Source organism: Oncorhynchus gorbuscha, linkage group LG22 (genome assembly GCF_021184085.1).
Source record: "Oncorhynchus gorbuscha isolate QuinsamMale2020 ecotype Even-year linkage group LG22, OgorEven_v1.0, whole genome shotgun sequence".
Taxonomy (NCBI): domain Eukaryota; kingdom Metazoa; phylum Chordata; class Actinopteri; order Salmoniformes; family Salmonidae; genus Oncorhynchus; species Oncorhynchus gorbuscha.
In genome coordinates this window covers 42,073,808-42,101,339 of record NC_060194.1, presented here as the reverse complement: position 1 = coordinate 42,101,339, position 27,532 = coordinate 42,073,808, and the positions used below count along the sequence as shown (strand labels likewise).

Sequence of the window (27,532 nt, the reverse complement as noted above, 5' to 3'; positions counted from 1 at the left end):
AGGAGAGGAGAGGGGATGAGAGGAGAGGAGGAGGGGAGGAGAGGAAAGGGAAGCAGAGGAGGGGAGTAGAGGATGAGAGAGGAGAGGAGGAGAGGAGAGGGGGAGAGAGGAGAGGAAAGGGGAGTAGAGGAGGAGAGAGAGAGGGGGAGAGAGGAGAGGAGGAGAGGAGGAGAGAGGAGAGGAGGAAGGGAGGAAGGGAGGAAGCCATGTTTAATTCACCACTGCTCTGCTCTAACTGTCCACCCGGCTGCTCTGATGGGAAATATCTGGAGACAGTCACGCACAGCTCAGAAACATCTGTGGCCTTTCCTTATATAAAAGGCTCCTGTCTTTCTCTATCTCTCTGGTTTAGTAACAGGTTGCTTGAGGATACTGACAGACTGACTTCAAGAATCTGCCATTTTCTTTCAATGACCTCTGACATCATGTTTTGTAATGATTGTTGCTGTTTGACGTATTGTGGCAGAAGCTCCCTGAGAAACCCTGGTTGTTGTCATTTGATCAAAGATGGAGAAACTGGCTGCTGGTTGAGCAAAATTATGTTGGATTCATGATGATTCCTGATGGTTTATGATGATTCGTGATGATTCATGGTGATTCATGACAATTCATGATGATTTATGATGATTCATGATGGTTTAGGATGATTCATGAGGATTTATGATGATTCATGATGATGTTTCAACCAGCCAATGAGAGTGGTTCTAATACACTGCTCAAAAAATAAAGGGAACACTTAAACAACACAATGTAACTCCAAGTCAATCACACTTCTGTGAAATCAAACTGTCCACTTAGGAAGCAACACTGATTGACAATAAATTTCACATGCTGTTGTGCATCTCTCTCTCTTTCCTGACCCATTCTGTTTCCACCCATCTCTCTCTCTTTCCTGACCCATTCTGTTTCCACCCATCTCTCTCTCTTTCCTGACCCATTCTGTTTCCACCCATCTCTCTCTCTTTCCTGACCCATTCTGTTTCCACCCATCTCTCTCTCTTTCCTGACCCATTCTGTTTCCACCCATCTCTCTCTCTTTCCTGACCCATTTTGTTTCCACCCATCTCTCTCACTTTCCTGACCCATTCTGTTTCCACCCATCTCTCTCTCTTTCCTGACCCATTCTGTTTCCACCCATCTCTCTCACTTTCCTGACCCATTCTGTTTCCACCCATCTCTCTCTCTTTCCTGACCCATTCTGTTTCCACCCATCTCTCTCTCTTTCCTGACCCATTCTGTTTCCACCCATCTCTCTCTCTTTCCTGACCCATTCTATTTCCACCCTTCTCTGTCTCTTTCGGCTCGCTGTCTACGGTTTTATTATGATTGTTATTCTTATTGTTTCTTATTGTTTCTCTTATTCTCTTTGGGATTACCAGTCTGGCTCCTTCCTCCTAACCGTTCTGTTCTTCTCTCTAGTTTGATGTCGGGGCTGGCAGCCCTGGACGCCAAGTGTTCCAGCCGCCTGGGCATCATGACCGTCTCCTACTACCTGTGGACCACCTTCGTGGCGGTGGTGGTGGGCATCCTCATGGTTACCATCATCCACCCAGGTGGCGCCGCCCAGAAGGAGGACAACGAGGACAGCGGCAAGCCAATCATGAGCTCCGCTGATGCCCTGCTTGATCTGATTCGGTAAGAGACAGATCATTAAATTTACCTTTGACCTTTGTTGTTGTGTCCAATGTAATTTGATTGTTTTAATGTCAGCCTACATTGAAGGTTCAAGGGTTTTTCTTATTCACGTTTACAATAAACACAACATTTGTTTCCTCAGTACATATTCAAACAGGAATATGACTTTATCACCTTTTCATCAAGCCTCTGTACTCCACGACTGTTGACCTTTGAATGGCTTTTGCTGCTCAATTAATCAAGTCATTTTACAGAGCAATTTTTTAAAATGAAAGCAACATTTTGTTTACAAGTGCCTTACACATTAACCTGGCTACTGCTGATTCATAAGACTCCCATCAAGACACCTTTGTGTTTGAGGCAGGCTTTAGAAAAATATTTTTGGGGGACAAGACTGTGTGTGTGTGTGTGTGTGCCTGCATGCATGTGAGATTATAACAGGAAGCTAACGGGGCTTCCTGCTCTTAGCTTCACCTCATCTCTTAACAACAACAACCCTCATAATAACCATTGTGCTTTCCAAATTGCACTCTATAGTGCAACTGGTCAAGAGTAGTGCACTATAAAGGGAATAGGGTGTCATTTGGGATGTTGTCTATGTAGCAAATAACCATGGCCCTCAATATACCCTAATGCTGGAGGGACGGAGGGATGGAAGGGTGGAGGGGATGGGGGATGGAGGGGTGGAGGGGTGGAGGGGATGGGGGATGGGGGATGGAGGGGTGGAGGGGTGGAGGGGATGTGGATGGAGGGGTGGAGGGGATGGGGATGGAGGGGTGGAGGGGTGGATGGGATGGGGATGGAGGGGTGGAGGGATGGAGGGGATGGGAATGGAGGGGTGGAGGGACGGAGGGATGGAAGGGTTGAGGGGTGGAGGGGTGGGGATGGAGGGGTGGAGGGGTGGATGGGATGGGGATGGAGGGGTGGAGGGACGGAGGGGATGGGGATGGAGGGGTGGAGGGACGGAGGGATGGGGGATGGAGGGGTGGAGGGGTGGAGGGGATGGGGATGGGGATGGAGGGGTGGAGGGGATGGGAATGGAGGGGTGGAGGGGATGGGGATGGAGGGGTGGAGTGGTGGAGGGGATGGGAATGGAGGGGTGGAGGGACGGAGGGGATGGGGATGGAGGGGTGGAGGGACGGAGGGATGGAAGGGTGGAGGGGATGGGGGATGGAGGGGTGGAGGGGTGGAGGGGATGGGGGATGGAGGGGTGGAGGGGTGGAGGGGATGTGGATGGAGGGGTGGAGGGGATGGGGATGGAGGGGTGGAGGGGATGGGGATGGAGGGGTGGAGGGGTGGATGGGATGGGGATGGAGGGGTGGAGGGATGGAGGGGATGGGAATGGAGGGGTGGAGGGATGGAGGGATGGAAGGGTTGAGGGGTGGAGGGGTGGGGATGGAGGGGTGGAGGGGTGGATGGGATGGGATGGGGATGGAGGGACAGGGGGATGGGGATGGAGGGGTGGAGGGACGGAGGGATGGGGGGTGGAGGGGATGGGGATGGGGATGGAGGGGTGGAGGGGATGGGAATGGAGGGGTGGAGGGGATGGGGATGGAGGGGTGGAGGGGATGGGGATGGAGGGGTGGAGGGGATGGGGGTGGAGAGGTGGAGGGGATGGGGATGAAGGGGTGTAGGGGTTGGGGGTGGAGGGGTGGAGGGGTGGAGGGGATGGGGATGGAGGGGTGGAGGGGTGGGTGGATGAGGGTGGAGGGGTGGGTGGATGAGGGTGGAGGGGTGGAGGGGATGGGGATGGAGGGGTGGAGGGACAAAACCGCTCCAGGTTTTGGCCTTTCTAGTGAGTTTTTCCTAGCCACCGTGCTTCTACACCTGCATTGCTTGCTGTTTGGGGTTTTAGGCTGGGTTTCTGTACAGCTGATGTACGAAGGGCTGTATAAATACATTTGATTTGATTTGATTTGATATGAGGCCAGACTGAGGGATCCTGTCTGTCTGTCTGTCTGTCTGTCTGTCTGTCTGTCTGTCTGTCTGTCTGTCTGTCTGTCTGTCTGTCTGTCTGTCTGTCTGTCTGTCTGTCTGTCTGTCTGTCTGTCTGTCTGTCTGTCTGTCTGTCTGTCTGTCTGTCTGTTATCTACCTAGACAGGGTAATATGGTACATAAGGCCAGACTGAGGGATCCTGTCTGTCTGTCTGTCTGTCTGTCTGTCTGTCTGTCTGTCTGTCTGTCTGTCTGTCTGTCTGTCTGTCTGTCTGTCTGTCTGTCTGTCTGTCTGTCTGTCTGTCTGTCTGTCTGTCTGTTATCTACCTAGACAGGGTAATATGGTACATGAGGCCAGACTGAGGGATCCTGTCTGTCTGTCTGTCTGTCTGTCTGTCTGTCTGTCTGTCTGTCTGTCTGTCTGTCTGTCTGTCTGTCTGTCTGTCTGTCTGTCTGTCTGTCTGTCTGTCTGCCTGCCTGCCTGCCTGTCTGTCTGTCTGTCTGTCTGTCTGTCTGTCTGTCTGTCTGTCTGTCTGTCTGTCTGTCTGTCTGTCTGTCTGTCTGTCTGTCTGTCTGTCTGTCTGTCTGTCTGTCTGTCTGTCTGTTATCTACCTAGACAGGGTAATATGGTACATGAGGCCAGACTGAGGGATCACGTCTGTCAGGATGAACCCTAAGACTCTTTTAGAGACTTCCTTCCCTCACCTATCCTGCCACTTGATGTGTGTGTGTGTGTGTGTGTGTGTGTGTGTGTGTGTGTGTGTGTGTGTGTGTGTGTGTGTGTGTGTGTGTGTGTGTGTGTGTGTGTGTGTGTGTGTGTGTGTGTGTGTGTGTGTGTGTGTGTGTGTGTGTGTGTGTGATGTAATTAGGTTTAATTAGTGACATTGAGGTCAGGGTTTAGTTCTGATCCCAAGCAGATAAGACCCTTTTAAAACAGCAACTAAGATTCCTGTTGGAACTAGCAGATAAGACCCTTTTAAAACAGCAACTAAGATTCCTATTAGAACTATCGGTTAAGACTCGTGGCGTGGGACTGCTGGGCCGATACGATTGGCTAGCTTTTCTTCCCCACCTGTCGCCCAGGAAGCGGTGACTTTACGTGGGCACCCGCTTGTTCCTCCCTCCCTTACTCTTCTCCTCTCATCTTCCAGAGCGACTGAGTACCATATGTCAGACAGTCCTGGCCAATGAGAGCCTAGCGTGGCTAGAGTGGCTTAACCAATGAGGCCCTAGAATGGCAAGAGAGCACAACATTGGCTCTGATGAGATAAAATTAGTATTTGGGTGGCTGGCTGCACAGAACCTGTATGAGACCCTGTCCATTGCCTGAGGTGTAATCAGAGAGACATTGTCTAGTCTGATACAGTAACTGTGAATCATGCTTTTTTTAGTTCATTTCTGAAACCTGTCAGCCGGCTCTCGAGTTTATTTACACTTTCCTATATTCTTCCCTTCCAGCAACATGTTTCCAGCCAACTTGGTCCAGGCAACTTTCCAACAGGTGAGCAGTAGGACATTATCATGTAAAATGGAAATGTTTCCGTTTCTGAAGAGTTTACGAAGGAGTGGTGAAGCACAACATGTTTATTAGAAGGATATGAATGAGATAATGAGATCATTTTAATCTAAGTCTGTGGATGTTTGACAAACCAATTCACCAAACACTTGGCTAACAGTTAGTGACAGGAATGAATTCAATTCAGATTCTTTAACAAATTCCAACTCTCTGTTTCACACCTGCACCATCACCATGCATAGCTTGTATATCTATACGTGACATATTAGAGTGATATTAATGTATATACTGTACATACACCGAATATACAAAACATTATGAACACCTGCTCTTTCCATGACATACAGCTCAGCAGCATTGCAGTTCTTCACACAAAGCGGTGCGCCTGGTACCTACTACCATACCCTGTTCTAAGGCATCTCTGGTCTTGCCCGTTCACCCTCTGAATGGCACACATACACAATCCATGTCTCAATCGTCTCAAGGCTTAAAAATCCTTATTGAACCTGTTTCCTCCCCTTCATCTACACTGATTTGAAGTGGATTTAACAAGTGACATCAATAAGGGATCATAGATTTCACCTGGATTCACCTGGTCAGTCTATGTCACGGAAAGAGCAGGTGTTCTTAATGTTTTGTCCACTCAGTATATAGTGTATGTCTCTGGTCTGTGTAGTACCGCACCAGGAGTATCCCCATCATGAAGACCCCTCCGCCCACGGTGACAGCTCCCCTGATGGAGAGCACCACCCGGAGGGTCTATATCTACGGTGTCCAGGACGACAACGGAACAGACGTCCAGAACTTCTCCCTGGACCTGACGCCCCCGCCAGACGTCCAGATGCGCACGCTGCCCGGGACCAGCGACGGCATGAACGTCCTGGGGATCGTCATCTTCTCCGCCACAATGGGTGAGTGACGTCACCACTGACCTCGAACCCTAACCCCCCCCAGACACCGTGTGGTGTCATTATGGGTGAGTGACAGTTCCACGAACACATGGACATACACACGGACACACACACGGACACACACACAGGGACACACACACAGGGACACACACACACGGACACACACAGGGACACACACACGGACACACACACAGGGACACGCACACAGGGACACACACACAGGACACACACACAGGGACACACACACAGGGACACACACACGGACACACACACAGGGACACACACACACGGACACACACACAGGGACACACACACACGGACACACACACAGGGACACACACACACACACACAAAAAGGCCCACTATCTCGTAGTGTCATTCAGGTTGACAGTATAACCAGCGTTCCTCCAGCCACAGCCTGAGTGACAGTTCACTTTTAATTTAGCCTCTTTTTTTTCTCTCCTCAATGTTGATCACAAACCTTTAGCAAATCAATCTGGCCCATGGTGTCTCAGTCTAACACAATGTGTTGTTGTTGTTGTTGTCTAGGTATCATGCTGGGTAGAATGGGGCCTAATGGCAGCGCCCTGGTCAACTTCTGTCAGAGTTTAAACGAGGCTGTGCTGAAGATTGTCGCCATAGTGATCTGGTAAGAGTTGTAGCTTACGGGAAGAGCAACCCAAAGACATGTCCTCTCAATAACATCGTATTAGACAACATGCTGAGATAGTCATATGTGCGGGAGTATCAACAAAATTATTATATTCTAATATTATATTTCACCTGGGCCAGTCCAAGTACTAACCTGTCTCCCATGACCAGAACCAAAACAATAAAACGCTACCTTCCTGGTCCACTGCAGGTACTTCCCGTTCGGCATCGTGTTCCTGGTGGCCGGTAAGATCCTAGAGATGGATGACCCGTCAGCCATGGGGAAGAAGCTGGGTTTCTATGCCATCACTGTGGTGATGGGCCTGATCCTCCATGGTCTCTTCATCCTCCCGGCCATGTACTTCTTCATCACCAAGAAGAGCCCCATCGTCTACATCAGGGGCATCCTGCAGGCCCTGCTCATCTCCTTGGCAACCTCCTCCAGGTAAACAACAGCAACCCTACATCTAACTCTAAACCCTACCTTAACCCTAACCCTATCCTCAACTCTAACCCTAACTCTAACCCTAACCCTAACCCTACCTTAACCCTAACCCTATCCTCAACTCTAACCCTACCTTAACCCTAACCCTATCCTCAACTCTAACCCTAACTCTAACCCTAACCCTACCCTAACCCTAACCCTATCCTCAACTCTAACCCTACCTTAACCCTAACCCTATCCTCAACTCTAACCCTACCTTAACCCTAACCCTATCCTCAACTCTAACCCTACCTTAACCCTAACCCTATCCTCAACTCTAACCCTACCTTAACCCTAACCCTAACCCTACCTTAACCCTACCTTAACCCTAACCCTATTATCAACTCTAACCCTACCTTAACCCTAACCCTTTATTTACCATCAGATGCTCTTAACCCAAATATTCACTTAACCCAGTAACCCTTTACAATAGTGCATCTAAATCTAACCCTATCCTCAAAGAGGTGGGGTTTCTCTAACCCTACCTTAACCCTAACCCTAACCCTACCTTAACCCTAATCCTAACCCTACCTTAACCCTACCTTAACCCTAACCCTAGTATCAACTCTAACCCTACCTTAACCCTAACTCTAGCCTCAACTCTAACCTTAACACTAACCTTAACCCTAACCCTACCTTAACCCTAACTCTAGCCTCAACTCTAACCTTAACACTAACCTTAACCCTAACCCTACCTTAACCCTAACTCTAGCCTCAACTCTAACCTTAACACTAACCTTAACCCTAACCCTAACCCCAACCACAACCCTAACCCATTGTCTAGCCCAGTGGTTCCAACCTTCTTTTTTTTTAAACTATGGCTCACCTTGATGGGTTCAAACATTCTGTGACACATCTAAAATGTCCCAAATCATTTATTTAGTGGTAATGACCATCTTAGCTGATCCATAGTGCAAATCATCTATTTTCTGTGACAAACATTTTTCCTGAATTAAATAGGGTTTATTTAAGCTATTTTCATTGTTCCTTACTCATTATGGTTCAGTTGTGTATTAAGAGCATCTCGCAAATATCGGATAGAAGGAAAAACAAATAGGCCTAGCTAAGGTAAAACACAGTGTAGGCCTAGCTAAGGTAAAACACAGTATAGGCCTAGCTAAGGTAAAACACAGTATAGGCCTAGCTAAGGTAAAACACAGTGTAGGCCTAGCTAAGGTAAAACACAGTATAGGCCTGGCTAAGGTAAAACACAGTATAGGCCTGGCTAAGGTAAAACACAGTGTAGGCCTGGCTAAGGTAAAACACAGTATAGGCCTAGCTAAGGTAAAACACAGTGTAGGCCTAGCTAAGGTAAAACACAGTATAGGCCTAGCTAAGGTAAAACACAGTGTAGGCCTAGCTAAGGTAAAACACAGTGTAGGCCTAGCTAAGGTAAAACACAGTATAGGCCTAGCTAAGGTAAAACACAGTGTAGGCCTAGCTAAGGTAAAACACAGTGTAGGCCTAGCTAAGGTAAAACACAGTGTAGGCCTAGCTAAGGTAAAACACAGTGTAGGCCTAGCTAAGGTAAAACACAGTGTAGGCCTAGCTAAGGTAAAACACAGTGTAGGCCTAGCTAAGGTAAAACACAGTGTAGGCCTAGCTAAGGTAAAACACAGTGTAGGCCTAGCTAAGGTAAAACACAGTATAGGCCTAGCTAAGGTAAAACACAGTATAGGCCTAGCTAAGGTAAAACACAGTATAGGCCTAGCTAAGGTAAAACACAGTATAGGCCTAGCTAAGGTAAAACACAGTATAGGCCTAGCTAAGGTAAAACACAGTATAGGCCTAGCTAAGGTAAAACACAGTATAGGCCTAGCTAAGGTAAAACACAGTATAGGCCTAGCTAAGGTAAAACACAGTATAGGCCTAGCTAAGGTAAAACACAGTATAGGCCTAGCTAAGGTAAAACACAGTGTAGGCCTAGCTAAGGTAAAACACAGTATAGGCCTGGCTAAGGTAAAACACAGTATAGGCCTAGCTAAGGTAAAACACAGTGTAGGCCTAGCTAAGGTAAAACACAGTATAGGCCTGGCTAAGGTAAAACACAGTATAGGCCTAGCTAAGGTAAAACACAGTATAGGCCTAGCTAAGGTAAAACACAGTATAGGCCTAGCTAAGGTAAAACACAGTATAGGCCTAGCTAAGGTAAAACACAGTGTAGGCCTAGCTAAGGTAAAACACAGTATAGGCCTGGCTAAGGTAAAACACAGTATAGGCCTAGCTAAGGTAAAACACAGTATAGGCCTAGCTAAGGTAAAACACAAATAGGCCTAGCTAAGGTAAAACACAGTATAGGCCTAGCTAAGGTAAAACACAGTATAGGCCTAGCTAAGGTAAAACACAGTATAGGCCTAGCTAAGGTAAAACACAGTATAGGCCTAGCTAAGGTAAAACACAGTATAGGCCTAGCTAAGGTAAAACACAGTGTAGGCCTAGCTAAGGTAAAACACAGTATAGGCCTGGCTAAGGTAAAACACAGTATAGGCCTAGCTAAGGTAAAACACAGTATAGGCCTAGCTAAGGTAAAACACAGTATAGGCCTAGCTAAGGTAAAACACAGTATAGGCCTGGCTAAGGTAAAACACAGTATAGGCCTAGCTAAGGTAAAACACAGTATAGGCCTAGCTAAGGTAAAACACAGTATAGGCCTAGCTAAGGTAAAACACAGTATAGGCCTAGCTAAGGTAAAACACAGTGTAGGCCTAGCTAAGGTAAAACACAGTATAGGCCTGGCTAAGGTAAAACACAGTATAGGCCTAGCTAAGGTAAAACACAGTATAGGCCTAGCTAAGGTAAAACACAGTATAGGCCTAGCTAAGGTAAAACACAGTATAGGCCTAGCTAAGGTAAAACACAGTATAGGCCTAGCTATGGTAAAACACAGTGTAGGCCTAGCTAAGGTAAAACACAGTGTAGGCCTAGCTAAGGTAAAACACAGTGTCTTCAGGAAGTATTCAGGCCCCTTGATTTTTTCAAAATTTTGTTACGTTACAGCCTTATTGAAAATTGATTACATTGTGCCCCCCCATCAATCTACATACAACACCCCATAGTGACAAAGCAAAAATGGGTTTTTAGAAAATGTGGCTAATTTATAAATTTAAAAAAAATTATAATGGAAATATCACATTTACATAAGCATTCAGACCCTTTACTCAGTACTTCGCTGAAGCACCTTTGGCAGCGATTACAGCCTCAAGTGTTCTTGGTTATGACGCTACAAGCTTGACACACCTGTATTTGGGGAGTTTCTCCCATTCTTCTCTGCAGAGCCTCTCAAGCTCTGTCAGGTTGGATGGGGAGCATTGCTGCACAGCTATTTTCAGGTCTATCTAGAGATGTTATATCTATACTTTGACAATATAAGTAATTTAACTTGCCATGTCAATAAAGTCTATTGAATTTAAGTGTTAGATCGGGTTCAAGTCCGGGCTCTTGCTGGGCCACTCAAGGCCATTCAGAGACTTGTCCCGGAGACACTCCTGCATTGTCTTGGCAGTGTGGTTAGGGTCGTTGTCCTGTTGGAAGGTGAACCTTCAACTCAGTCTGAGGTCCTGAGTGCTCTGGAGTAGGTTTTCAGCAAGGATTACTCTATACTTTGATCCGTTCATCTTCGCCTCGATCCTGACTAGTCTCCCTGTCCCTGCCGCAGAAAATCATCCCTACAGCATGATGCTGCCACCACCATGCTTCTCCGTAGGATTGGTGCCAGGTTTCCTCCTGACGCGAAGCTTGGCAGTTCAAACTTGGTTTCATCAGACCAGAGAATCTTGTTTCTCATGGTCAGAGAGTCATTAGGTGCCTTTTGGTAAACTCCAAGTGGGCTGTCATGTGCCTTTTACTGAGGAGTGGCTTCCGTCTGACCACTCTACCATAAAGGCCTGATTGGTGGAGTGCTTCAGAGATGGTTGACCTTTTGGAAGATTCTCCCATCTCCACAGAGGAACCTCTAGATCTCTGTCAGCGTGACCATCGGGTTCTTGGTCACCTCCATGACCAAGGCCCTTTACACCGATTGCTCAGTTTGACCGGGTGGCCAGCTAGGAAGAGTCTTGGTGGTTCCAAACATATTCCATTTAAGAATGATGGACGCCACTGTGTTTTTGAGGACCTTCAATGCTGCAGATTTTTTTAATACCCTTCCCAAGATCTGTGCCTCGGGATGTTCCCCAATTGTGGAAGGAGGGCCCGAGTGAAAAGGTTTGTGAACCCCTGCTGTAGCGTAGCCATGTTACAGAGGAATGTTTTCACTAGCCAGGTCGTGTGCGTGAACATAGCCTATGTGCTGTTGTCAGCTCTATCCACAGGAGGCTGCTGAACAGAGAACGGCTCAAAACAATGGCCAGAACGGAGCAAATGGAATGGCATCAACCGCATGGAAACCAGGTGTTTCATGTACGTGATACCATTCTACTTATTCCACTCCAGCCATTTCCACAAGCCCATTCTCCCCTAATTAAGGTGCCACCAACCTCCTGTGACTCTATCGTTCAACATCGTCTATCCTTCAATGATATAAGATTTGGCTAAAGAAAGCACATGTATAATGGGACCAGCAGGCCATGTTTTTTAAAACTTTAGTTTATTATTATTTTGGATATATTTTTGACAAATACTTTCTTACTTACTTTTTTTTTTAAATTCTGGAGTATTGGTTAAGGGCTAGTAAGTAAGCATTTCACAGTTAGGTCTACTGTACACCTTTTGTGTACAGTAGACGTGTATTCGGCTCATGTGACTTCCACCTCTCCTTCCTCTTTCACCTCTCCTTCCTCTTTCACCTCTCCTTCCTCTTTCACATCTCCTTCCTTTTTCACCTCTCCTTCCTCTTTCACTTCTCCTTCCTCTTCCACCTCTCCTTCCTCTTTCACTTCTCCTTCCTCTTCCACCTCTCCTTCCTCTTTCACTTCTCCTTCCTCTTCCACCTCTCCTTCCTCTTTCACCTTTCCTCCTATTTCACCTCTCCTTCCTCTCCCACTTCTCATTCCTCTTCCACCTCTCTTTCCTCTTCCACCTCTCCTTCCTCTTCCACTTTTCCTTCTTCTTCCACCTCTCCTTCCTCTTTCAACTCTCCTTCCTCTTCCTCTTCCACCTCTCCTTCCTCTTCCACCTCCCTTCTTCTTCCACCTCTCCTTCCTCTTCCACTTCTCATTCCTCTCCCACCTCTTCCACCTCTCCTTCCTCTCCCACTTCTCGTTCCTCTTCCACCTCTCCTTCCTCTTCTTCCACCTCTCCTTTCTCTTCCACTTCTCATTCCTCTCCCACCTCTTCCACCTCTCCTTCCTCTCCCACTTCTCGTTCCTCTTCCACCTCTCCTTCCTCTTCTTCCATCTCTCCTTTCTCTTCCACTTCTCATTCCTCTCCCACCTCTCCTTCCTCTTCTTCCACCTCTCCTTCCTCTTCTTCCATCTCTCCTTTCTCTTCCACTTCTCATTCCTCTCCCACCTCTTCCACCTCTCCTTCCTCTCCCACTTCTCGTTCCTCTTCCACCTCTCCTTCCTCTTCTTCCACCTCTCCTTCCTCTTCCACTTCTCATTCCTCTCCCACCTCTTCCACCTCTCCTTCCTCTCCCACTTCTCGTTCCTCTTCCACCTCTCCTTCCTCTTCTTCCATCTCTCCTTTCTCTTCCACTTCTCATTCCTCTCCCACCTCTTCCACCTCTCCTTCCTCTCCCACTTCTCGTTCCTCTTCCACCTCTCCTTCCTCTTCTTCCATCTCTCCTTTCTCTTACACTTCTCATTCCTCTCCCACCTCTTCCACCTCTCCTTCCTCTCCCACTTCTCGTTCCTCTTCCACCTCTCCTTCCTCTTCTTCCACCTCTCCTTTCTCTTCCACTTCTCATTCCTCTTCCATCTCTCCTTCCTCTTCTTCCACCTCTCCTTTCTCTTCCACTTCTCATTCCTCTTCCATCTCTCCTTCCTCTTCCACCTCTTCCACCTCTCCCACCTCTCATTCCATTCCTTCCACCTCTCCTTCCTCTTCCACCTCTCCTCCGCCTCTCCTTCCTCTTCCACCTCTGCTTCTTCCACCTCTCCTTCCTCTTCCACCTCTCCTTCCTCTTCCACCTCTCCTTCCTCTTCCACCTCTCCTCCGCCTCTCCTTCCTCTTCCACCTCTCATTCCTCTTCCACATCTCCTTCCTCTTCCACCTCTCCTTCCTCTTCCACCTCTCATTCCTCTTCCACCTCTCATTCCTCTTCCACATCTCCTTCCTCTTCCACCTCTCCTTCCTCTTCCACCTCTCATTCCTCTTCCACATCTCATTCCTCTTCCACCTCTCCTTCCTCTTCCACCTCTCATTCCTCTTCCACCTCTCATTCCTCTTCCACTTCTCCCACCGCTCCTTCCTCTTTCATCTCTCCTTCTACCTCTGCTTCTTCCAACTCTCCTTCCTCTTCTACCTCTCTTCCGCTTCCACCTCTTGTTCCTCTTCCAGCTCTTGTTCCTCTTCCACCTTTCCTTCCTCTTCCACCTCTCCTTCCTCTTCCATCTCTCCTTCCTCTTCCACCTCTTGTTCCTCTTCCACCTCTGCTTCTTCCACCTCTCCTTCCTCTTCCACCTCTTGTTCCTCTTCCACCTTTCCTTCCCCTTCCATCTCTGCTTCTTCCACCTCTCCTTCCTCTTCCACCTTTTGTTCCTCTTCTACCTTTCCTTCCTCTTCCACCTCTCCTTCCTCTTCCACCTCTGCTTCTTCCACCTCTTCTTCCTCTTCCACCTCTCGTTCCTCTTCCACCTCTTGTTCCTCTTCCACCTTTCCTTCCTCTTCCACCTTTCCTTCCTCTTCCACCTCTGCTTCCTCTTCCATCTCTCCTTCCTCTTCCACCTCTTGTTCCTCTTCCACCTCTGCTTCTTCCACCTCTTCTTCCTCTTCCACCTCTCGTTCCTCTTCCACCTCTTGTTCCTCTTCCACCTTTCCTTCCTCTTCCACCTCTGCTTCCTCTTCCACCTCTCCTTCCTCTTCCACCTTTTGTTCCTCTTCTACCTTTCCTTCCTCTTCCACCTCTCCTTCCTCTTCCACCTCTGCTTCTTCCACCTCTTCTTCCTCTTCCACCTCTCGTTCCTCTTCCACCTCTTGTACCTCTACCACCTTTCCTTCCTCTTCCACCTCTGCTTCTTCCACCTCTCCTTCCTCTTCCATCTTTAGTCGATGGTCACATATTGGGACATATCCCCAATGTCTCCCTCTGATAGTGTGTAATGGCTCATATGAAGTGATATTGCCTCTTCATTAGTCTCTGCTCCTCAGTTCCTCAGCTCTGATAGTGTGTATATATGTGTATATATATATATATAGAACAAGAACAAATTCTTGTTAACAATGACAACCTACCCCCGGCGACGCTGGGCCAATTGTGTACCACCCTTTGGGACTCCCAATCACAGCCAGAAGGGATACAGCCTGGATTCAGAACCAGGGACTGTAGTGACGCCTCTAGCACTGAGATGCAGTGCCTTAAACTGCTGCGCCACTCAGGGGTCCATGGAGTAATGGAGTGATATTACCTCTTCATTAGTCTCTGCTCCTCAGCTCCCCGGCTGTTGCACAGACAGATTTAGTTTCACCAGACGGGACTGTGTCAGAGTAGACTTGGGTTTCTGTCGCGCGTATTAGGACATAATTGAGAATGATCGAGTATCTACAGTCAGGATGTCCTTAATCAGTGAAATATATTTTATAAAGCCGTTTTTACTTCAGCAGTTGTCACAAAGTGGTTTACAGATCCTCCCACAGAAGTGCTGTTTCTGTGTCTTTTAGTTCCTCGACTAGCCATGATGAAACATTGACAGCAGGAGTGCTGTGAATATAATGACAATGACGTATCTTTCAATGAATCTCTCTGTTGTTGTATGAATCGTTGTCATTGAAATAATAAATAAGAGTTGAATTTGGTTGAATTCAAATGAAACAAATATGACGTTGAATCACTAAGCCCTCCGACTGACTGCATCTCTCTTGTCATTATTACTCATTAAAGCTTGAATCCTTCATTTCAAATATAACAAAGCACCTCACCACCCCTGTTACCGATAAAAAGCTGAGCAACGGGCTGGAGAAATATAACCACTCTCAAACTCAGACAGCACAATGGATGCAAGGACTGACCATCCATGACATCAACATTATAGTGTTCACCATTTTTTTGAGGCTATACAGTGCTTGTTTACATTTACGTACAAACATTGGAGCTAAACAAGCTTGTATTTTGGGTTCTGATGGGCTATGACAGTTGAACTAAGCTCATTAGGCATTTCTATATTATATTCTTCAAGAATCAATGATTATATATCACTAATTTAAAAGTCAGAAAATGGATGTAGCAACTAAGGATTCTAGCTTCGAGGGAAGGCATTGATATCCTCACCGAAAACATTGTTTACATTACCTTCAAAGTGTCACAGACTAAATTTCATTCAAATTTGGAGACTGAGTTTCAACTAGACAAACGCCTTGCTGTAAGATTTTTTATAAACTTTTTTTCTCGTTCTTCTTCTTGCCTGAGTCTGTCAGTAAACACAGACTACCTGTGGTGGGAATGTCATCTTTTGAGGTGTGAAATTATAACTTCAAGGAAAGTCATGAATAGAGATTGATTTTCTTTTCACGTGATCTGCGTCACAAGGTGGTCCTCTGTTTGTACCCTTATCCAGCTCTGAAGTTGACTACTTACTGAGATAATAGAGTTGAGTGTTTAATCTAGTCATTTACTCCCCAGCTCGGCCACGCTGCCCATCACTTTCAAATGCCTCCTGGAGAACAACCACATCGACCGACGCATCATCCGCTTCGTGCTCCCTGTGGGCGCCACCATCAACATGGACGGGACAGCGCTCTACGAGGCCGTGGCAGCCATCTTCATCGCCCAGGTCAACAACTACGAGCTAGACTTCGGCCAGATCATAACCATCAGGTATAACGCCTATATAGCCTTTATATTAAAGTTATGTAGCCTATATAGCCTTTATATTAAAGTTATGTAGCCTACATAGCCTTTATAATACAGGTATGTAGCCTATATAGCCTTTATATTAAAGTTATGTAGCCTATATAGCCTTTATATTAAAGTTATGTAGCCTATATAGCCTTTATATTAAAGTTATGTAGCCTATATAGCCTTTATATTAAAGTTATGTAGCCTATATAGCCTTTATATTAAAGCCCTACATAGCCTTTATATTAAAGTTATGTAGCCTATATAGCCTTTATATTAAAGTTATGTAGCCTATATAGCCTTTATATTAAAGTTATGTAGCCTATATAGCCTTTATATTAAAGTTATGTAGCTTATATAGCATTTTTAGCACAGGTATGTAGCCTACATAGCCTTTTTAGTACAGGTATGTAGCCTACATAGCCTTTATAATACAGGTATGTAGCCTACAAAGCCTTTATAATACAGGTATGTAGCCTACATAGCCTTTATACTACAGGTATGTAGCCTACATAGCCTTTATACTACAGGTACGTAGCCTACATAGCCTTCATAATACAGGTATATAGCCTACATAGCCTTTATAATACAGGTATATAGCCTACATAGCCTTTATAATACAGGTATATAGCCTACATAGCCTTTATAATACAGGTATATAGCCTACATAGCCTTTATAATACAGGTATATAGCCTACATAGCCTTTATAATACAGGTATGGAGCCTATGTAGCCTAGGGTAGCGGCAGGGTAGCCTAGTGGTTAGAGCGTTGGACTAGTAACTGGAAGGTTGCAAGTTCAAAGCCCCCCTACCTGACAAGGCACAAAGCTGTTGTTCTGCCCATGAACAGGCAGTTAACCCACTGTTCCTAGGCCGTCATTGAAAATAAGAATTTGTTCTTAACTGACTTGCCTAGTTAAATAAAGGTAGTATAGGTATATAGCCTTTATAGCCTTTATAATACAGGTCTGTAGCCTACATAGTCTTAGAAGGTAAACAACTTGAAAAAGGGGTGTTTTATTAACTGGATTCAATCCAAAACTGTGTTTGCTCCGGACAGTAAAGCTGACATCTGCAACATTAACTTGAATTCGCTCTCCACTGACGCGGTAACATTGCCTTTAAAAAGCTACGTTAGCTACGAGCGCGACTGGATTGAACTCCTGCTTTAGTATGAAAAGGGATGCACGGGGCACCCCAATTACAAACGGACTTATTGAACACTGTAGAAAGAAGAACACGTGGCATCAACAAACAGCCTGCCCACTGGGCAACAACGGGCTTTATACCCCTCTGTGTGTTGAATCAATGTGGAAATCCGATTGGATTTGCAAAGAGTCATCACCGTAAGGTATTTCATTTTTTTCCCCATCGACTTTTAACCTTAATCCAATGACAGGGTGAAATGTTTTGTTGATTTCACGTTGAATTCATGTTAGTTGACAACTCAATCAACTGTAAATCAAAACTAAATCAAATCAAATCAAATCAAATTTTATTTGTCACATACACATGGTTAGCAGATGTTAAATGCGAGTGTAGCGAAATGCTTGTGCTTCTACTTCTAGACTTTGAACTGACGTCTGTGCCCAGTGGGGGACTTCCTGGTCAGAAACCTGGAAGTGGTTGTAGTGAAAGCTCTAATTACTGAAATGGAACTTCCTGCATTGAAACACATTGATTATCATATTGATTATTGATTGCTAAATCATCCGTTTATGTATATTCCCTGTGGAATTATTTTGACCAAAATAGCGCAAGGGTCCAACACATCTGTAGCTTTGCGGTTTGGGAAGCACAGAAATTAATCTAGTGTTACAGTTTTGAGGATGAATTAATGAATATTATGAGATTATACTGAATCAAGCACGTAGATAAACGTAATTGTGACATGTGACTGTACTACGGCTTACCTCACAGTGATCTACACCGTAAACTAAATCCTTAAATCAGTGGCTATTACATAGCAGAGACAGTCACACACACACACACACACACACACACACACACACACACACACACACACACACACACACACACACACACACACACACACACACACACACACACACACACACACACACACACACACACACACACACACACACACACACACACACACACACACTCCTCCGCCTGTAAAATGGCCTTGCTCTCCCCTGATTTAATGACATGTTAAACTGTAATAACATTAAGCAGTCCTATCCTCCTCTACTCGTCACAGACTCCTGCTTTCCAAATGGCACCCTATTTCCTATAGAGTGCCCTACTTTTGAACAGGGCCCATAGGGCCTTGGTCAAAAGTAGTGCACTTTATGGAGAATAGGGTACCGTTTGGGACACGAGCCGACTTTGGCCAGGCAGGCAGTAATCTCCTGGCAGTAACACCCACATGACCTGTATAACTCAGCTCTCTTGTCACGACAGAATTATCAGGAGGGCTTTTAATATTCTTCTGTAGCGTCCTGCTCTATTCCCGTGGCGTTTGGCTGTTTGGAACGATAGTCCATCTGTGACGTCCCCTCCCTAGACACAGTGTCAGAGAGTGTGTTCCAAATGGCATTCTGTTCCCTTTAGAGTGAACATTCTGATCATTGCTTTCTGGTCAAAAGTAGTGCACTCTTTAGGGAACAGGGTGCCGTTCGATTATGCATGAATTTGACTGCGGTCATGACTCATGACCACCAGTGTGACGGTAATATGGTCACCGTAACAGCCCATGTCATGTCAAATGTCAAACAGCCTGTGTACCTTGTGGGGGGAGGTACGGTGTCCTTGTGGGGGGACATACGGTGTCCGTGTGGGAGGACATACGGTGTCCGTGTGGGGGGACGTACGGTGTCCGTGTGGGGGGACGTACTGTGTCCTTGTGGGGGAGGTACTGTGTCCTTGTGGGGGAGGTACTGTGTCCTTGTGGGGGGACATACGGTGTCCATGTGGGGGGACATACGGTGTCCGTGTGGGGGGACGTACGGTGTCCGTGTGGGGGGAGGTACTGTGTCCTTGTGGGGGGACATACTGTGTCCTTGTGGGGGAAGTACGGTGTCCGTGTGTGGGGAGGTACTGTGTCATTGTGGGGGGGACATACTGTGTCCTTGTTGGGGGAAGTACGGTGTCCTTGTGGGGGAACATACTGTGTCCTTGTGGGGGGACATACTGTGTCCTTGTGGGGGGACGTACGGTGTCCGTGTGGGAAGAGGTACTGTGTCCTTGTGGGGGGACATACTGTGTCCTTGTGGGGGGACATACTGTGTCCTTGTGGGGGGAAGTACGGTGTCCGTGTGGGGGGAGGTACTGTGTCCTTGTGGGGGGACGTACTGTGTCCTTGTGGGGGGATGTACAGTGTCCTTGTGGGGGGACGTACTGTGTCCTTGTGTGGGGAACATACGGTGCAGTGTATGCTGTCTACTGTATGTCAGAATCACAGGTCAAGGGTTATTGGTCAAATTCGATCATTACATCACACAACAAGGAACCAATGATTTCAGAGCCTCACTGTCTTCCTTCACTCTCTCTTCCTGTCTTTCTTTACTCTCTCTTCACTCTCTCTTCCTGTCTTTCTTCACTCTCTCTTCCTGTCCTTCTTCACTCTCTCTTCCTGTCTTTCTTCACTCTCTCTTTCTATCTTTCCTCACTCGCTCTTTCTGTCTTCACTCTCTCTTCCTGTCTTTCTTCACTCTCTCTTCACTCTCTCTTCCTGTCCTTCTTCACTCTCTTCACTCTCTCTTCCTGTCCTTCTTCACTCTCTCTTCCTCTCTTTCTTCTTCACTCTCTCTTCTTCTCTCTTCCTCTCTTTCTTCACTCTCTCACTTCTTGAGACGACCGGCAGGAGGAGAGTTCCTTGTCTTTCTTCACTCTCTTTCACTCTCTCTTCCTGTCCTTCTTCACTCTCTTCCTGTCTTTAGAACTGTCTTCCTGTCTTTCGTTCTCCCTGACTCTCTTCCTCCTGAAGTCTTTCCACTCAGCTCTTTCTAGGACTTTCTTCTCACTCTTCCTGTCTTTCTGAAGAAGGCATCACTCTCTCTTCACTCTCTCTTCCTTGTCTTTCTTCACTCTCTCTTCACTCTCTCTTCCTGTCCTTCTTCACTCTCTCTTCCTGTCCTTCTTCACGCTCTCTTCCTGTCTTTCTTCATTCTTTCTTTCTGTCTTTCTTCACTCGCTCTTTCTGTCTTTCTTCACTCTCTCTTCCTGTCTTTCTTCACTCTCTCTTTCTATCTTTCCTCACTCGCTCTTTCTGTCTTTCTTCACTCTCTCCTCCTGTCTTCCTTCACTATCTCTTCCTCTTTTTCTGTCCCTCATGGGTTGTGTCCCAAATGGCACCCTATTCCATATGCAGTTTGCTACTTTTGACCAGAGCCCAGTAGTGCACTAAATAGGGAATAGTGTGCTGTTTGGGATGCTGCAATGATCAATAGCCTACAATAGAATCAACTAGAGGGTTGTACTGAGGCATAATTTGCAGGTGCTGGACACAGTACAGATCTGATAATCCAGTCAGGGTCACTAATAGCATTGTGAGCCATGATGTTCTGCCTTGTAAGATAGGTGAAAGGCTGCGTAGATCGACAAGGCACTGATTGGCGACAACTGGGGATGAAAACCCGGAAGGGGTCCAGAGAGAAAGACGGACGACAAATCCTCTTTCGTTTCCAGTATCACAGCTACGGCTGCCAGTATTGGTGCAGCTGGAATCCCGCAGGCCGGATTGGTCACCATGGTGATCGTGTTAACCTCGGTGGGCCTGCCCACTGATGACATCACTCTCATCATTGCTGTAGATTGGGCGTTGTAAGTATAGTTTGTCTTCTCCATGGTTTAGTTTTATCAATGCTTTTACATATAGCAATAAAGGTTCAGGTGTTGATTTTCAAAACAAAGGATGTTGTATTTTTTATTAATGTTTTACTGAGACATTATGACAACAAGGTGATCTTCAAATATATAACAAAGTGATGTCAATATGCCACATAAACCCTGCTACTGTAATTGTATAGTGTTGTGTCTCACAAGACTACAAGTGTGGACTGCAGCTCCAGTGCCAGTTCCCCACAGAGCCTCCCAACACCATCAAGGCAGCTGAACCTCCATTTTGTGTTCCAGGGACCGTTTCAGGACCATGGTCAACGTGATGGGAGATGCCCTGGCCACGGGGATCATGGCTCACATCTGTAGAAAAGACTTCGTCAAGGAAGGAGAGCAGGTGAGAAATACCCTAACCTGGCATCACAATGCCTGCCAGACACTCTCGACTTTCCATTCACGGAAGTTAGATTTCCGTTGTGTACAGTGAACTGACTGTCTGCTGGAAGAGGAAGAGGTGAGTGGTCAGAACCTTGGAGAATGTTACACTGTAGTACATACCACAGTAGAACACGTCTACAGAGGTCGAGAAGAGACACAAGCATTTATTTGCCTCTGATCACCCAACCTCTCTGTTGAATACAGATATTACAAATCTGACTAAAAGTCCTATCGTTCTGCTAAAGACACCCGGAAGTTTATCATTCCCATTATATTCAAAGACAATCACACAGAGTTCATTAGGTTTTGACCCTCTTACTCTAATATTTATGAGCTTCTCAATTATATTTATCTCACTCAATTTAATCCTGATTATTTTGCTCATTTGTCTGTAGGCCAACCCTTGCCTCCCAGATAGCTGTGCCCCAACCCGGCCAGTAAGGAGTGAAATGCTCTCTCTCTCTAGAGATGTGTGTTGGGTTGGAGAAGAAACTCTGAACTGGGTTCTGGAACAGGCCAGGAAGTAACAGGTGGCACGTAGACTCTGGAACTGTCCAGGGTCAAGAGCGGCCAGGTTCTCCACATGGCGAGAGAGAAATACGGCAGACTTAATTTCCTTGGTCGGTTCTTCTGTCATGTCAGGTGAAAGGGACCCAAAGCGACTTGGCGAAAACAGAGTCTTTAATCAGTAAAGACTTCGATCCTGAAATGCAGGTGAACAGCAGGTTGCCTCGGGAAGGCACTTAACCAGACAGACTCCGGCTCACCACGCATCTGAGGAAAACACAGCTGCACGGTGAATTCTAGACAAGGAACCGACAGGACAGGGAAACACAAAGGATAGGGACTCTAATCAGAAAGGATCGGGAACAGGTGTGGGAAGAGATTGATTAGGGGAATAGGAACAGCTGGGAGCAGGAACTGAACGATAGAGAGAAGAGAGAGCTTAGAGAGTGAGAGAGGGAGGGGGGATAGAAAGAGGGAAAGAACCTAATAAGACCAGGAGGGAAACGAATAATACAAACCTCTGATGCTGTAGTGAGATCGTGGGCCGTCTATTTGTTTAATAACATAGGGAATTATTTGTTTCGGCATAAATTCCCAGATTGTTTTCTTCTACATTTGTGTGTGGTCTATTATTAAATGTTACGAGATTAAAGAACATGAAAACAAAGCTTCAATTGTAACTTATATTCACGTGTGAATGCCGGCCTTTTCATTTTTAGTTTCTTATTCGCCGATGTGTCTGTCCTCTGATCATTTCTATGGATGCAACACGTTTTCTTTTGATCCAACAATCAGGCCATGGACTTGTTTTTCATGGGGAATTACTTTGCTCTGGCAACTAATGAAGGTATTCGTTCCTTCTTGTACCCTCCTGCAGGTGCCTCTGATCTGTGAGACCAAGCCCATGATCAGCATCCAGCAGATGATGACGTACCAGAAGAACGGTGGGTACCAGCACCCTCCCTGCGGACCAGAGGGCCCGGACGTGGCTCGTCTGATGCAGCTGGAAGAGGGGTTACGGCCGGAGCAGAGGAAAAGGAACCCCCACGCTCCCCAACAAAAGAGGGAGCACAAGGATAAGGACCACTGCTCCATCGACATGAATGGCCTGGAGACTAACGTATAGAGGGAGCCAGTCATCAGCACCACAGCAACCGGCTGCGTCCCGATTCTCCACATTTCTCTAGTAGTGGGCACATGCATACTCTCCGTCACGAATCTAACAGTGGTGGATCTAACAACTCCCTCCAGCCAATGGTTACACCAGTTCAATGTTTTTAACACCATGACAAGGAGTGGGAAAGTGCATACTTTGGACAAAGGTGGACAATCAGAATGCAGCCAAGATTCTAGCTACAGGTGAGAGGAGGGGACTGACTGACCAACTGCAACAGATGCAGGAGGAGGATCCAACAAGAAAATGTGATTTTCTACATGATTTATATTACGACCCAGTATGATTGTGCATGTGTGTGTATGTACTTATCAGAGTTGTTACACGACAGCAGAATGATTTTAGAGAAACATTCTATATAATGAGGAGGCATTCTATATGATGAGGAGACATTCTATATGATGAGGAGACATTCTATATGATGAGGAGACATTCTATATGATGAGGAGACATTCTATATGATGAGGAGACATTCTATATGATGAGGAGACATTCTATATGATGAGGAGACATTCTATATGATGAGGAGACATTCTATATGATGAGCAGACATTCTATATGATGAGGAGACATTCTATATGATGAGGTGACATTCTATATGATGAGGAGGCATTCTATATGATGAGGAGACATTATATATGATGAGGAGACATTCTATATGATGAGGAGGCATTCTATATGATGAGGAGGCATTCTATATGATGAGGAGACATTCTATATGATGAGGAGACATTCTATATGATGAGGAGACATTCTATATGATGAGGAGACCGGTCCTTCTGTAGCTCAGTTGGTAGAGCATGGCGCTTGTAACGCCAGGGTAGTGGGTTCGATCCCCGGGACCACCCATATGTAGAATGTATGCACACATGACTGTAAGTCGCTTTGGATAAAAGCGTCTGCTAAATGGCATATATACATATATAGGAGACATTCTATATGATGAGGAGGCATTCTATATGATGAGGAGACATTCTATATGATGAGGAGACATTCTATATGATGAGCAGGCATTCTATATGATGAGGAGACATTCTATATGATGAGGAGACATTCTATATGATGAGCAGGCATTCTATATGATGAGGATACATTCTATATGATGAGCAGGCATTCTATATGATGAGGAGACATTCTATATGAGGAGCAGGCATTATATATGATGAGGAGACATTCTATATGATGAGGAGCAGGCATTCTATATGAGGAGCAGGCATTCTATATGATGAGAAGGCATTCTATATGATGAGGAGGCATTCTATATGAGGAGCAGTCATTCTATATGATGAGGAGACATTCTATATGATGAGGAGACATTCCATGTGACAATGACACATTCCATATGACAAGGGGACATTCTATATGACAAGGAGAGCTTCTAAATGATGAGGAGACATTCCATGTGATAATGACACATTCCATATGACAAGGGGACATTCTACATGACAAGGAGAGCTTCTAAATGATGAGGAGACATTCCATGTCACAATGACACATTCTATATGACAAGGATAAATTATTTTTGACAAAGAAACATTCTATATGACAAGGAGACAGTCTATAGGATGAATAGACATTCTAAATGACAAGGAGAAATTTTATATGTTGAGGAAACATACCATGTGTCAATGAAACATTCTATATGGCAAGCAGACATTCTATTCGATGGGCAGACATTCTATACGATGAGGAGACATTGTAAACGACAAGGAGATATTCTATATGATGAGCTGACATTCTATAGGATGAAGAGACATTCTATATGAAGAGCAGACATTCTATATAATGAGGAGACATTCTATATGACAAGGAGACATAAATGATGAGGAGACATTTTAAATGCCTAGGAGACATTCTATACGATGAGGAGTCTTTTCATATGAAGAGCAGACATTCTTTATGAAAAGCAGACATTCTATATATTGAGACGTTCTATATGACAAGGACACATTGTATGTGAAGAGCAGACATTCTATATATTGAGACGTTCTATATGACAAGGAGTCTTTTCATATGAAGAGCAGACATTCTTTATGAAAAGCAGACATTCTATACATTGAGACGTTCTATATGACAAGGCCACATTGTATGTGAAGAGCAGACATTCTATACAATGAGGAGTTGTTCTATATGACAAGGAGACATTCTATATGACAAGCAGATATTCTATACAATGAGGAGACATTCTATATGACAAGGAGATATTCTATATGAAGAGCAGACATTCTACATGATGAGCACCCATTCTATACAATGAGGAGACATTCTATATATGATGAGATGAGACATTCTATATGATATGGAGACATTCTATATATGATATGGAGACATTCTATATATGATATGGAGACATTCTATATGATATGAAGACTTTCTATATGATATGGAGACATTCTATATATGATATAGAGATATTCTATATATGATATGGAGACATTCTATATGATATGGATACATTCTATATGATATGGAGACATTCTATATGATATGGAGACATTCTATATGATATGGAGACATTCTATATGATATGGATACATTCTATATATGATATGGAGACATTCTATATGATATGGAGACATTCTATATGATATGAAGACTTTCTATATGATATGGAGACATTCTATATATGATATAGAGATATTCTATATATGATATGGAGACATTCTATATGATATGGAGACATTCTATATGATATGGAGACATTCTATATGATATGGAGACATTCTATATATGATATGGAGACATTCTATATGATATGGAGACATTCTATATGATATGGAGACATTCTATATATGATATGGAGACATTCTATATATGATATGGAGACATTCTATATGATATGGAGACATTCTATATGATATGGAGACATTCTATATGATATGGAGACATTCTATATATGATATGGAGACATTCTATATGATATGGAGACATTCTATATGATATGGAGACATTCTATATGATATGGAGACATTCTATATATGATATGGAGACATTCTATATGATATGGAGACATTCTATATGATATGGATACATTCTATATATGATATGGAGACATTCTATATGATATGAAGACTCTCTATATGATATGGAGACATTCTATATATGATATAGAGATATTCTATATATGATATGGAGACATTCTATATGATATGGAGACATTCTATATGATATGGAGACATTCTATATATGATATGGAGACATTCTATATGATATGGAGACATTCTATATATGATATGGAGACATTCTATATGATATGGAGACATTCTATATGATGAGGAGACGTTCTATATGATGAGGAGACATTCTATATATGATATGGAGACATTCTATATATGATATGGAGACATTCTATATGATATGGAGACATTCTATATGATGAGGAGACGTTCTATATGATGAGGAGACATTCTATTCAATGAGGAGACATTTTATATGAAAAGCAGATATTCTATACGATGAGGAAACATTCTATACATGAGAAGCATACATTTTATACGATGACATAAGAGATAAAGAAGAACTGTGGGAATCTTCAGTCGGGGATTGAGGATCTGTGGACCTGTGGATAATGACAGGACAGCTAAGCTTGAGCCTTAGCCTTCCATCTTAGCTAATCAACAACCCCCTCACAATGGATGTGTCAGTCAGTCTGTCTGTCTGTCTGCTGAGCTGAGAGGTGAATGTGACTCCACTCTCATTACGCTTGTGGACTATGGATAAATAGGAAGAACTCATTTCTTTTTTGAAAATATTATTGAAATGTTATTGAAATTGTTATATTTTGCATTGGTTTTTTTTCTTGTTGAATTTTGTATGTTTTTATCATTCAGTTCTTTTTCTGAAAAACATCATCACACAAACAAATGTAATGTTGCCTCAAAACCCCATATGGGTTATGGTCATATTAGGCTCATTGGTTAGTCTTATATACCCAGCAGGTTACTCTCACAATCAACATTGGAGATAATACAGTGATTTACAGTATGGCGGTACCCCTAAACATATGGGGGTACCCCTAAACATATAGGGGTACCCCTAAACATATGGGGGTACCCCTAAACATATGGGGGTACCCCTAAACATATGGGGGTACCCCTAAACATATGGGGGTACCCCTAAACATTCAAGGCAAGAGCAGCGAGCTACAACTAAATAACCACCGGTCATACTCTGACTATGTTTATGATAATATATGCTGTAAATATATTTATTTCAAAAGTGAAAAGGAATTTGTAGTTTGTATAAACAGACAGTATGATTCAACAGGCGTCATTATATTTCTGTCATGAAATTAACATAATTATTAATTGTTTCTTCTAGTCCAATTGCACAAAATGTAACCCCCTTTTCTGTAAAAAACAAACAAACAAACAAAATATATATATATATATATTCTAAGGAAAAACAAATACACATATTGTACTGTTGTGTATTGCTTCTGTTGATGAACTGATTTTTTGGTGTTCTTATGTGAAATCAGTAGTTTGGAAATGTTAGCTGAGTTGGATTTTCTTGCTATCGCAAATACACTTTCTGCCCTTATCA

The 27,532-nt window shown here is 44.6% G+C and overlaps 1 protein-coding gene across 1 annotated transcript in view; it reads left to right on the top strand.

The window, feature by feature from the left end:
• The window catches only part of slc1a7a (solute carrier family 1 member 7a), an 87,576-nt gene extending 60,107 nt beyond the window's left edge, over nt 1-27,469 (top strand). The window contains exons 3-11 of the mRNA XM_046320648.1: nt 1,420-1,635; nt 5,029-5,071; nt 5,763-5,997; nt 6,547-6,646; nt 6,860-7,093; nt 15,849-16,043; nt 20,719-20,853; nt 21,166-21,265; nt 22,691-27,469. Of these exons, the coding sequence (XP_046176604.1) occupies nt 1,420-1,635; nt 5,029-5,071; nt 5,763-5,997; nt 6,547-6,646; nt 6,860-7,093; nt 15,849-16,043; nt 20,719-20,853; nt 21,166-21,265; nt 22,691-22,939 (1,507 nt within the window). The 3' untranslated portion in view covers nt 22,940-27,469. The remainder of the gene's footprint in view (nt 1-1,419; nt 1,636-5,028; nt 5,072-5,762; nt 5,998-6,546; nt 6,647-6,859; nt 7,094-15,848; nt 16,044-20,718; nt 20,854-21,165; nt 21,266-22,690) is intronic.
• Nucleotides 27,470-27,532: the final 63 nt, after the last annotated feature.